This window comes from Opisthorchis viverrini, assembly GCF_000715545.1.
Source record: "Opisthorchis viverrini unplaced genomic scaffold opera_v5_220, whole genome shotgun sequence".
Taxonomy (NCBI): domain Eukaryota; kingdom Metazoa; phylum Platyhelminthes; class Trematoda; order Opisthorchiida; family Opisthorchiidae; genus Opisthorchis; species Opisthorchis viverrini.
In genome coordinates this window covers 341423-355150 of record NW_008751874.1, presented here as the reverse complement: position 1 = coordinate 355150, position 13728 = coordinate 341423, and the positions used below count along the sequence as shown (strand labels likewise).

General features: G+C 40.2%; 1 protein-coding gene across 1 annotated transcript in view; it reads left to right on the top strand.

The window, feature by feature from the left end:
- Nucleotides 1–13728, top strand: part of T265_08420 (hypothetical protein) — a gene marked incomplete at both ends in the record, with an annotated part of 66791 nt that overhangs the window by 22624 nt on the left and 30439 nt on the right. Inside the window, 2 exons of the mRNA XM_009174219.1 lie at nt 369–605; nt 10460–10723. Coding sequence (XP_009172483.1) covers nt 369–605; nt 10460–10723 — 501 coding nt within the window. The remainder of the gene's footprint in view (nt 1–368; nt 606–10459; nt 10724–13728) is intronic.

The window sequence follows — 13728 nt, the reverse complement described above, 5'->3', positions numbered from 1 at the left end:
GGGCTGTCAGCGATTAGTTTTGAACGTGACCAGAGGATTACTTCGGCCGTAGTATTCCGTCAACAATTGTTGTGGGGCACGTTTTCCATACTGTATCAGTAGAGTGGTTTCATTTTGAAAATACCATTCTATATACTCACTTCTTATATAATAGTAAACATGTTTTTATCGTTTCGGAAACTACTTTGTATTCCAGACGGAAACTGACGCACTCCTCAATAACCACCGACTCTAAAATCTCAGAGTATATATATAATCAGAGAAAAATACCATCTGATCCAGACTTGAAAGGAAACGACACGATATATTTGCTTGCGACGACTATCCCAAACTGTCTAACCTTGCGCACTTTCGCTTCTTTTTTGCAGATTTATATTCCCCAAATATATACAATGCACAAGTGTACTCCAGTTCCGTTGCCCTGGGCACCAAACCCGAGTACGCCGTAGACGCCGACTTTTACGAACCGGCTCCAACCTGCTTTTCGACCGATGATCAGCTGCCTGACACACAGGGGTTCCATTGGATCTTGCTCGATTTGGGAACAATTATTCGCAACATCCGCGAGGTTCGTGTTGTAACGGATGTGAAAGCACATGAAAAAGGTGAGTGGCTGTTGTCTGCCATAAACCAATAGTGAACAGACTCCTTTAACTAATACTGATCAGGTTTCCGAATGGTCTATGCATTGCGTCCCACTCACACATAGAATAGGCTCGTAACCACCCATTTTGCGTGCTAATTTGAACGAGTGGAAGGCTTTTAGCATGTTCACTGAAAATTCTAACAATGGACAGAGGCAAAGTAAAGCTACGTTTGGTTCTCTGAAGTTATGCAACCGAACCTAAAACACCGAACATGGCCTAGTAGTGTTTTGATGATAACAAAACAACAGTCATGGATTGTTTCCGAAATACAGTGTTGGTTTTGAAAACGTCAACAAAACAATGTGAATTTCACCATAAAAATGAGAACAAATTATAGATTTCTTTTTTCCATTGAAATTAAAATACCCTTTCTTTTGCTGTGGCGAAAAGAATACCTTGCTTGGATAAAACCCTCGAAAAAAGGATTAATGTAGTTTTGAGCAAGTATATCCCAGTGCGTAATTTTTACAAAACCACAAGCTATCAAAATAGTATACGCGTTATCGAATCGTTAGAAATTACTTAATGAAGTCGTATGGGTTTTGGTGTTCTTTGAGCTCATCACATTGTCTTGTTCCAAATGTATTGATCAAAATTGTCTGCTATATCTATGGTGAAGTGAACGTGGGTGGCGAAATGGCGACCTGGTGAGCCCAGATCTTATCTAAATCTTTCGTCCATGATATTTTCAGCTATTTGTGCTGTAGTATAATCGGTTCCTATTTATACAGAACTATCTTTGACTCTTTGGCTGCAAACGTTTTTAACAGAACATTATAGTTTTACTTGTGTGTCTACCTGTCATTCACAGAGTACCATAGAATGATGAAAATTTCTTCAGACGAAACCTGAGTCTGTAAATCTTCTCTAGCTGGAATAGGTTTTCAGTCTGGCATATTTGACTTCATCATTCAAAGCAAAGGATAGTCATTACGCAAGACACTAAATGTAAATTTGTTCTTGTTTTTATACTGCTGTAACCCACCCAGTAGATTTCAGCTAGGTGCATCTGGTAAAATCAAACTCGTTGTCGAGACACTGCACTAGTTTGATCCAATAACTCCGGATAAACATCCAGCAAATTTTCCTGCGTGTCAGCATCGCACGCCACATGAGGATAATCACATTCCTCGGATTATTCTTGAATACTAACGCACCGTTTTCACAGATATTGTCTCAACTTAGACACTTGATCAATGATTTGGTGTCAGGTGGTTCGGAAATACAGAACAGCTAAGTGACAGCTAAATAGCATCCTTATCATTCCCAGCAATGGATATATAGTAGATAGTTAGTCTTAGCTGCTGCGTTACAACAGGGAGTGAGCATCCTAATAGAAAGTGGAGTCGAAGAAAAGAGGGTGAGGGTTTATTAGAATGCAGCTCAAGGTTTTGACGGAGAATGACGTGCAAACCAACAGACCAAGCACATCTTAGCATCGCTTGGGAGAGCTATGCCGACAGTGGATTTGATCCAATCCCTTTTGCAAGCATGTAAGATATAAGGTCAGGGGACAAAAAAAGGAATTGCGGTCGGAAACTGACAGCACACTTGCCGCTTGGATCGTGTTCGTGTTACAGTCCATTGTTCTCCAAGCTGTGTACAAGGTGAACAGCAAGTTGGCAAACAACTATGTCTCTAAAATCTTGATTTAATTCGTTAGGCCGGTTTTATTCTGCGTTGCCCTGCTGTAGCCTATCGTTCGCGAACTTTCTATCATGAATACTCCGCAACAGAAAACAGCACTGTATTTGTTATCTGAGAGTCGGCCATGCGCGACCACTAAAACGTGCTTAGATTTCATTGCTGCTACAGTTGTTGGCACTCGCGCACTCAACGCTTCCTCGCTACATGGTACAAAGTAGAACACTGTTTTGCTACGGAGGCAGGGGTGCTCATTCGTATCATGGAATTCAAAAGTCTCAGTTCGTTGTTCATATTCGTAATCAAAACTGCTTTTACTGAGTGCGTAAGTTTACCCCACTTGAATTTCAGTCAGGTGCTTGTGAGAAGCCAAAAATGGCAAAAGCTGAAAGGGATGGGGTTTTTTATAATGCGTACTCTGGTATCCCGTGCCACACCACCGCTGAAGATTTGCTCACAACGACAAGAGCTCTCTAACTCACTCGTTTCTTCATGGGCTTGTACATTCCATGCCAAATGAGATCATCCAGAATTTGACCACATTTGAGTCTAAATAGCCGAATAGTTGTACTTGGAATTTAGAGACACCGTTGGGTCACTCCAAAATAAACCAGAACATGACAAATGATATAAATTCATTTATTTACTTTCACTGATTAAGGATAAATACGCTTTAACTTCAACACTTAATCAGAGTATGTTACCGTCTCGGATCTGCTTTTGCATCCAGTGGGAAGGTTCTCAATCAATGCGATTACTTTGGCCTGCTTTTTTTAAATATTAGCCTTCGGAGAACCCAACAAAGAGTAGTCTGACGGTGTATAACCATTTTTTTCAAACCCACGTCGGTCAGCTTTCCGAAATTTTAGGCCAAAATGTCAGAAGCGCTGTGAATCAGTTTGTATCTTTAATTCATGCGCACTGCGTTCTCGACGAAGTCGTAGAGCCCTTTATTGCTGAGGAGTAACTTGAACGTTTTACTGTGTACATAATTATTGATCCGGCTGTTTGTTTGCACCATTTCAAAGACATTATCCAAATTTATTTGAAAAGTCTTTCGATAGTTTTGTCCTTCTCACAGGAGCATTTGCGTTTCTGCGTGATGTATATGTGAGTTTAGAAAAATCACATTGAGATTGGTGGTGATTTAGTTCTGACACTGACTTATATGCTCTATAATTGAATCCATTAGTATCTAATGCTAAAATTGTCTGAAAATGTTCTTCTGTTGCGCACTTTGACTCGTGTGCACGCCGAACATATTTTCGTGCACCCCAATCGGTGAATTTCTTACATAAAACACAGGGGAGAGGTAAAGTAGACTGATATCCAGTCGTTTGTTTACTAAAGAAGCTGTGCAAAAGAATTGAATCTGAATTAACCATATAAGCGAACCGGTCAATCACTCGATTTCACAGGTTACCGGGCGGTGTCGCAAAGAGCACTATTCCGGTAGGCCGTAGACATAGGGGTTAAAAGGACCACTTGCAGAAAGTAGACAAGGAGAAAGTTAGACTGGATAAAATTCACCATCCAGTGAGAATTTATAAGTAAACAACTGACAAGTTCTAGAGTACTTGTCTACTATGAAACCCAATAAGGCAATTCACCAAAGATAATTTAAGTTCCCAGTTACAAGACAGGTGTGCTGAGGGTAGGCAAAATGAAGTAAAATGTACATGCTGCCAGAAGCTGGAATCGGTATTGTTTCAAGTACTTGCTTTTAACGCCATGGATTTCTTGCTAAAAATACACAGACCTTTGAATGCAGACAGGTGGGGATGGTTGTTTGTCAGATTTGATGTAACATTACGTTAGTCGCTCTACTGAACAGCTTCAACCCAAGTATTTTTTGACAGTGTAATTCTGGACCATGTTCTGTTGTACAAAACGAGTCGGATCTAGTTAGTTTCTTACAAAAGCATCCAAATACGTAAAGGTCTGTTTGTTCTGCTGGAAGACCGACATTCACATAAGTACCTTCTATCATGTGACAGGAGAAGTACATTTTACTCAAAAGGAAAATACAGCCAACTTTTTTGTGATCCGAAGCAAACGATTTCAGTATTCCTGAATGAACAGCATTTGTGTCCTAATAATGGTTAGTGAACAAATTTACAGGGATTTCCAGTCTCCCAGTTGTTATCTAGTCCAAGTCTCCCGCACTCGTCGCACTATCCTGTTCAAAAGTTTGTGAAAGGCCGCTTTGACTACCGCTTATTGTCAGCCTCAAGAAAGCGTTACTTTGCCACTAGATTGCGTATGGTTTGGAGTAACAACGCTTTAATGTCTGTTCACTGCATATCTTGAGGAAAAATTAGGGAGCCAGCATTGATGTGAATGCTTCAGCAATGCGCCTCTGCAGTCTGCCTCAGAATGTAGTTGATCACGGTGGAAAATAGCCGGTAGTTGACCCTGGCTTCGGTATGTCCAAAGAGTCACAATGGACTCTTGAAGGGAATTCAAATCAGACTTTTAACAACTCAGACGAAGTTGTTTACCGGAAGTTGACTAGGAGAAGGTTTGATAGCCTATGTGTATATTTAACCCGCAAAATACATGCTTTGGCACAATGTAGGTCAGAGTAAAAGACGGATCCTTACCAGATGCATACTGTAAAATCACTGGTTTATCAATATATAGATAACATTCAGCTGCTCTGAGCGAAATGCAAATAACCTTGAAGGCTAGTAATTTCAAGTTTCTGAAAAGTTCTCCGAGGCAACATTCCACTGCCTTTTTGGGATGCAAAACGCCCCGGAATATAGGTGGATACCGTCAAATAGTGAGATTGAGCATACTCCAAAAATGTTTTGTATGAAACGGTCTATGAAAGGTTTTCCTGGCTGACAGAGATAGGGATTAATTGTTTCTACATGATACGTTGCAATTTTTGCGATTTTATGGTGACGCAGGTCCTTTGAAAAAGTTTTAAAATGATTTATTTCCCTAATTGTCCACTACCAAATGTGCTGTTCAGCATTTTCGTGTCGGCGAACTTTTGACACTGCTGGATTGGCGTTTCAATCAGCAGTTTTCTCAAATGCGGGCTGTGATTTCATGATGTTTCTTAGATATCAATGTGCTTAGCCATAGGTTGATGGCATTTTTCTTCATAGAATAGGTTGTTCTGCATTTACAAGGGTACATCGTAGCTAAAAACGACATACCTCGTACAGAATTCCGGTATATCGGTGCATGGATGCAGTCGAAATTTTTCAGCACAAAAGTATAGCACTTGATGCCTTGTTGCAGGCAGATTTTTGTTTTCAGTTTTCAGTTCAAATGATCGTCTTCTTTAGTCTCGACTTTGATTTCTAAGTAGGGTTAAATAGTGCACTCTAGCTAATTTGACGGTAATGTTCCACACCGGGTCGCTAAGCGGAGTAGAACATAAACATCAACGAAATGACGATAAAATCTTCAGCACTACACGGTTCCACCAATATTCTACAAGACATGACGCTGATCTCTATCATCCACATAGGACCTCCGCTAAACACAGCGGGCAGAGTTAAACATACTTTTGAAAATTTGATAAAGTACATCCGTCATCATCATTGACAGCCGCACTTTTGCAACCAATTCTGGTTGCAAAGAACAGAAAAAAGGAAGACTGCAAAAACCTAAGCACTAATTAATAAACAAGTGCGATTAGGAACAATATGCTTAAAGTTTAGAATAGCAGGAAGGCAAACGCACCTAGATATTACTTCATCTAACACTCCGTCGGTGGAATTGCCACCAACTTCATTGAGGAGATCACTCTAATTGAGTCAACCGACATAGGAAGTTTAGCTGAGCGGTAAGAACAGAAGGCAGCAGCATGCGCTCAAGAGGGACAGTTTACTAGACATTTCATTTACGGTCTATAAATATGCAAGAGAAATTACGCGTGCTTTGAAAAAAGCTGTGAGTGCGCAAAAGGCAATTTTCAATTCGCCTGACCTCAGGAAATCTCAAGCACATGCCTATTCCGTCCTCGCATAATAAATGTCAGCTGGTATTCTAGACGTTTGACCGGTTGCAGCAAAACTATATTGCAAGCACCATTTCTTTTCAAGACGTTTTCACTGTAAAGCTTCGTCAGCTTAATCCGCCTGCCAACTTTTGTTTCTAACTCCCGCAAAAAAGTGCGGCATCTAAACTAGGTTTGGGGTAAAGAGATAAAATAACTCGATAGCGCCAATCTGAATTTAAACGGAAATCTCCAACTCATACTGTATTCCAGGAGGGTCATCATTAAATAATGAAAAGCAGTCCGGGCGATTGATAGCGCTTATGCTCCAACGCATATCAAACATTGATCGAATTAAGGATCATTTCTTTGCAACACACAAAATAAAAGACGGCACAGTTATTTTCATTGATCCTATTTTCCGTGGTGTAACCCTCTTCCAGCATGCGCTTACAAAGTTTGAGTTACATTTGACCCAGAGATAAAATGCTTATAATTTAACGTCACCGCCAGAAATAAAGAACGATTATAAGAGCAATGAAGGCCAAAACTCAAAATCAGTACTTTAATGTTTTTTTGCGTTTTTGGGTTCCAAAGGCGTTGCCTGATCACACCAGAAGAAGAAGCGATTTGATTGGTAAATCTGTAATCATGCCGTTAAAACCGCCGAGTCTCTTAAGCGATGGGATGTGACACGAATAGACCGGCCGTTAAACGGCCATCTGGACGACCTCACAGCACGCACTCAGATGAGATCTAGGTTGTACATAAGGTCAGTCGTTTGTGTTTCCGTAACTTCCAGTTAAGTGGCCAATAAGTGGCGACAAGATCTTAAATACGTTAGTGTTTGTCATTGTCCTTTTGTTGTAGCTGTGGGAATATTCAAGCAAATAAGTGAATCGCTTTGTTTTCCATAGGAGCAGTAACATTGGTGCTCATATCCAGCCGACGTTTGCCACTGACGAGAGGTTCAACAACGATCATTTAGTGAAATACCAAATGCAGCTGTTTAGGATACCACCGATACTCAGTCATTTGGTGAGCCGGAGAGCGATATATTTTCAGGACGGACAGGTGGATATGCATAGCAGATGTTTACTGTTAGCATTATTTGTTTTACCATAAAATTCAGTGCATAATTTTCACGTTTTCAGTTCACGCAAAGCGGACAATTTTCCAAACCTGGCAGACAGAAAATTACGAGATTTTTTTATTTTGCACTTTGAAATAATTAAACCTTATAGGTACTATGTATTGTTGATGATTGGAAATTGTCTCCCCACAGCTAACGTGGCGATTTGAACTGACGTGGTGCATACAGACTCGTTCTTCATCCTCCCAACCATTAGAAAGCTACGCACAAAACAAACTTTTGACGACACAATTTGTGCTGGCATTCCGTTCATCAAAACGTAAGGATTAGGCAAAACGTTGTGCTGTTTAATTGGTGATGGTGAAGACAAAAACTGAAAACCTGAGGGATATAAACACAAGGGATAAAAATAATAATTGGCCCAAAACTCAGTTTAGTCTCGCGTCAGACTAATATTATCAAGTAACTGCGAAAACAGATGATTACAGGAATGTTTCTACTGGTTTATTCTGTTATTTGAAATCTAGGCAGCTCGAAACAAACGTTTACAATGACTCCATCTGTGTGGAATATTCTGTGTAGAAGCTAAATATTAAGATTTTTGGTGGTAATCAGGTAAATGATTTCTGTGAAATCTGTCTTGTATAAGTCGTGAGTTACCACACTGTTACAAGTATCCACATTCACCACTCAAGGATATCGAGTATTAAAGACAATGCGTGGTTCGTAAAATTCGAACAAATTTAGGGTTGCTTGCCACTGTGCTTGATGTCAGTTACACAAATTTGATAATCTTAAAATCACTTCATTAACCATTATTACTTCTCATTCAAAAGTTGCACTGTAGCTGTTGAAACAATGGGTTTGTATAGAGAATTTAAAGAGTCCAAAACTTTACTGCCTACTTCATTTTCCAACAACCCAAAATGTGCATCCACGTTAAAAGTAACATTCGCTAAATGAGTACAGCATGCAGCAGCAGAAGTTTAGACAAAAACGTTTGGGCCGAAGTTAGTGAACAAAAAGTTATTTTTTTTAATCGGGAAGTTTTCACTAAATATTGAATTTTCAACAGAAAAGCAAGTAACCAAGTGAAGCCAACCAAACCGCCTGTAACAAGTGGATGTATTGCAATCAACATAAGTAAATCTGCAGTGGTCATTTGAAGCCCAAAATATGTTGTACATTTGTCCTAATCAGATAAGTGTTAGTCAGGTCATTTCTAAGGCATAATATCGGCCTGTCCTGCGGATTTGTTTTGTAAAGCTGCAGACGGATTAGCGAAATGCAGGGTAGTAAACTAACCAGGTCGCCTTGTTTTTTTGGCTTTAGTACTGGGAGATTTAGATGGCCAAGATGTTAGCTGATTTGGGTCCAGAAAAGTGCAGTCAGAAAATGTCGCACTCCTGTAGATTTCATTAAATTCAACGCCTTTTACAAAGCACCGTCATGAACAGAATGGTTCTGTTTAAATGAGGAGATAGATATTAATTTGTCTCTAAAGGTTTCCTTAGCTCAACAAAACGCCCCAAATAGTTGTTCTCTGATGGAGTTAAGTTCCCGAATCTCAATTTCCCTTAACAATTCTACCGTGATATAGATTTCAGATGCTTGATCGTACAGATTTCATGCAAGCCTCTGGAGTGGGCTGTGTAAACCCGCGTGTGCAAGTCAGTTTAGGTTGGGCTGTGGTGGCCAATGTCGATTGATAAACAAAAGAAAATATAAATAAATCGGGAGAAATGATAATTAGTGCTTAACAAGTGTGTATGTGGTACTGATTCCCATGCTTCTTTTAACATAAATCTCATCTAATTTGTGTCTAAGATTTCTAAACAATGATCAGGTGGTTTACTTTTCCATGATGGTTCTCGTTTTAAGATGTTTTAGCTTTTTTACAGAAAATAAATTAATTACTCCAATTTCTAAAAGATTATTACTTAAATTATTGAGAAATTTAAGCTTTAAATAAAACGTTATGATATATTGGAAGGTTCGAAAATGGCGACATGATGTCGCAATATCATATACATTCTAAAGCTAATTTCCAATATACTGGGCTGTATGATGGAGATATAGTGCTATAGCCACAGTCACTACTGTATTGAAGGCTAACTGCACAATGTAAGCTGAGTCTAAGTGCGCGCTTCCAAAAACCGATTGTGGTGTGTATTTGCAGTTATGATTATCATTTTGTCATCATTGTCAGCTGTAATAACCGCATACTCTTTGTACAGTTGTAGCTGCCACAGTTTCGTTCAGAGATGATTTGGGGGGAGGTAGCTGCGCGTTTGAGGCGGGAGCTGATAAATTGGTGCATAATTTCAGCGTTGTCAGAGGACTATCAAGAAGAGGAGTTGGGAAGAGAGCTATGCGTTGAACGCACTAGCTTGGATGCACGAGCGCCATTGAGGGCGCGACTGGGCCATGTCTGACAATGTCTCTAACCATTTACGTGGCCCGTCTCTGGGTTCTCATCCAGGAGGACGGCAGTGACCAGTGCAGATGAGTTTGATGGTAATGGCTTACATACTTTCCTGCCAAGTCAATGTTTGACGGGGTCTGGCTTTACATGGTTGTCCGAAAAGAGCCCTTCGATAAAATCGGTCGACTGGCATACGTAGCACGTGGCCAAACCAGCGCAACCTATGCAGTTTGATCAGTTCATCTATCGAGGGTGCGTTTTTTCTCCCGAATAACATTCAACGATCCAGTGTTCCCGCCAGATTCGGTCAATGCTCCGAAGACATCGGTAGTTAAACACTGAAGGTCTTTTTACGTCCTCAGCGCGCTGCGGCCAGGTTTCTGATCTATATAGTAATATGGAGAGCACTGCAGCTTTGTAAACTCGGCCCTTGACAGAGAAGCTGATGTCACGCATACGCCACAGGTGACGTAGGTGCAGTTTTGTATAGCGGTTTGCTTGTTCAATGACTCAGTGCATGTCATCTCCCAACCCATTGTTTGAAGTAAAAGACGACAACCGATGACTTTTAACAATTTTTATTAGTTCTTAGAGTTATTTTGGAAATGTTGTGGGGTAAAACACATTTAGGCATAGACGATAAGCTAATCCGAAATATTGCAAAGTCATAGAAAATTCTCATCTGTTTTCAGACAACTTGGTGGAGGTAGAAGCATTTGTTGTCACAGGGCTTGATAACTCGAAGCAGGATCTGAGTCAGACGGAACCTCCAAGCATGAAACCGTCACTTTCGTGGAGCTCGCCATCCTTTCAGTACTGTTCTTCATCCAATGATAGCGAAATTCGTGGTCAAACGGCTACCATCCGGTGTGCGGAGCCATTGAGTGGACGGTGGCTGGCGATACGGAGAAAGAATACTCTTCAAGTTTGTCTCGTCAGTGTTTATGTGGAGAGGGGTACGTTGGTGTGGCCTTATAAATATATAATTGAGTCATGGTCTAACTGGATACTGCTCACTTGAAATGCGCATGCTGTAGGTGTGCGGACCCACCAGGGCATTTCAGTGTCGAATCAGCAGTTTTCGAAACAAAACTTAACATGGTGACGCGGTTACTGATCCGTAACTTATATCTTCGAAATTTTATTGACTTTTACCAGCCCTGACAAAGTAATTGCTCGGTTATTTGAAGATGTGTGCTTCACGTTTTTGAATTAGGAACAAGCTAATTTTAGCAAAACACTTTGTGGACGGAATTCACAGAATTTCTGTAATCTAGTGGGTACTAGTGCGCGTATCAGTACGTTAGCTTCATTTTATTAGTATACGCTGCATTATTGATGTTCAAAGATTGCTGTGCTGCTCCATATATAATATAAATATAACGGTCAAATTGTGTAGTGTATTTTATTATTGCAATGAAAAGCATAGCCTAGATTATCCGCCAACGTTTGAAGCACAATTCACGATCATTTATTTGGGAAACCCTACATGACTTCATTTGTTCGGGAGCGTTTTTTCAGTATAAACGATAAACGTCTTGTTACAAAACACTTTAAGGAAGGAATACAACATCGCGCGTTCAGTATACGGCTTACTTTTAACTCGCCGAACACCTAATAGAGTTGTTCTAACATACTCAGTGGGATAACAGTAGTAGTTTTTTATGAATACCACAAAAGTCACTCGGCTAAGTGTAGTGCGGAACACTTACCAAGACAACAAAAGCCATGTTGTCAACACTATGTCAAAGATTTGCTTTGACCAACTGGGCTGAAACGTGAAGTATTTTGTCACCATACCCGGGAATGATGTTGCCAGGTTCCTCAGTTAATAATGGACAGAAATGCAACGATCAAATGGAACGCTATGGATTGACACAGTGAGAATGCCTACGACCTGTTGATAAGTGGTTGTTTATTTGCCCGGCGAGCTTGGTAACTGGTTTGCAAAAGTTTGTGCACGTTTACAGGCCGTAGTTAATGCTAAGATAAGATATTTCTCCTGTCCGCAAAGTGATTGTTAATATACTAATTCACCAGTGTTTAATTCGGTATCAATTTCGCGTTAAGGTATGATAATCTGGTACAGGTGATTGTTTATTGAGTAGTACGATTCAGATAGCCATTTGCTGTAGTGTTCGAAACACAAAAAATGTGAAGATAAACCAGTCGCAATGGAAGAAATAAGATGGGAATACTCAGCAAATCAGCGAGATGAAAGAGTATTACACTACAGTACAAAAAAACGCCAGAAGGACCAACAACATCACATGGTAGACCATCTCTATACAAACAATCGTGCTGCAGATACAAAGTACTTTTTAGAAAATGTATAAGTACGAGTAGGAGTAAAGGAACATTTTTTCCAAGCAAGTATCGACAATGTCTCGTCCAGTATGAAAAACGCTTGCAGGCCATTTGCGAAGCTCGGTGAACAGCTCAGCGGTTACATGGCCAATGAATTCAACCCACCAATATTTTACACAATTCCGCATTCTTGGATTTTAATACATAGCGTACCAAAGCATATGGAAACTCAGGGACCAACAAACAGATGTTTGTTAACCTATTGAGATGTACGCCGGAATCACGTTTTGACGATCCAGCATGACCAAGATGTTTTTCGTGTCAATTCGATTTAGGTCAGTTTTTCATCGCATGTGGGTATCCGAGTGTTTTAATGGGCGGTCTGTTCTTATTTCCACATTTTCCAGAAACTACAAGAGACGCAAGGCGTTTATTCTAATTAAGTTGAAGTTAGTTCGCAATACCATGAGTTGGAACTCCTTTGAGTAATACGAACTCCCACCTGCAGATTTGCAAACGATCTAAAACTTCAGTTTTCCGTTCAGTTGAATTAGTTTCACTAAAAAACCCATGAAGATAGTGGAAACATAAGTAACTCTTTTACTGTCTTTTGCCAGAAACATCAATTGTTGCTGAAATGCACGCAATATCACTCTGCGCATGACTGTGCAGTTTATAGCAGGATACTTGTAGGTTGGGAAGGTGCACACGAAAGTTACAACTGGTTTCAGGGTACAAATCATGAATGCGATAGTAGTGAACAGTGCAACGCTTTTCTAAGCGTCGATTTGTGGGTGGATCAGGGCATGCTGAATGTATAGAAAGTTGAAAAATGATAATGTCATCAACACCACAGTGACCAGCTGCATGTGTGTGAGCAGTCTGACATTTTCAAACAAGAAATCGTACACGTGATACCAAAGAACTTTTGTATGCAAACAGCATGCTTTGTAATGAACCTGTGCAGTAATTTTAATTGTTTCGTCGTCATCTATTAGCGAGCCGAAAACCCGGTTACTACAACTGACTACTGTTTATTTTTGAAGAGCACGGACACATGCATAAAAAGTGATTGCAAGCGATGAACGTGCATTGGTTACAGGAGAGTATGAGATAAAAAGAGAGAAACGTCTCATTCGAAGTCATGCCACCAACAGCCTCATTCAGAAAAGATGAATCCCTAGGTATGTGAAAATGCTTGGTATGGAAAAACGCGTGGAGAGACAAACGGCTGAGGAAAGGACAAAACAATGCTAAAGGGTGCGGTAAGCGCCAGCACAAACAAGGCTTGCACATTAGGCTCAAAGCATCCTGGGTCAGGTATGAAACCAAATGGCAAAAATATGCAATACTACCACATCTAAGCATTTTGTCTACTTTAGTCATATTCGATTCTCAAATTAGGACGTTATAGTAAACGACTAGAAAAATTAAATATATGCTATTCAGTGCTGATGAAATACTACAGTCTAATCAAGCTCACCTCCATGAGGATATCAATCACTGTACCAAAAATATGTGTGTATTGTTCAAGGCGTCACCACGTAACTGGGTTACCCCCTGACAATAGTTCAAGGATTATGTTCATACCCAAATAAACAGGTTTTGTGTGCCTTACTCACTCACAGCAGCGTGCCAAAATTATATCTTAGGT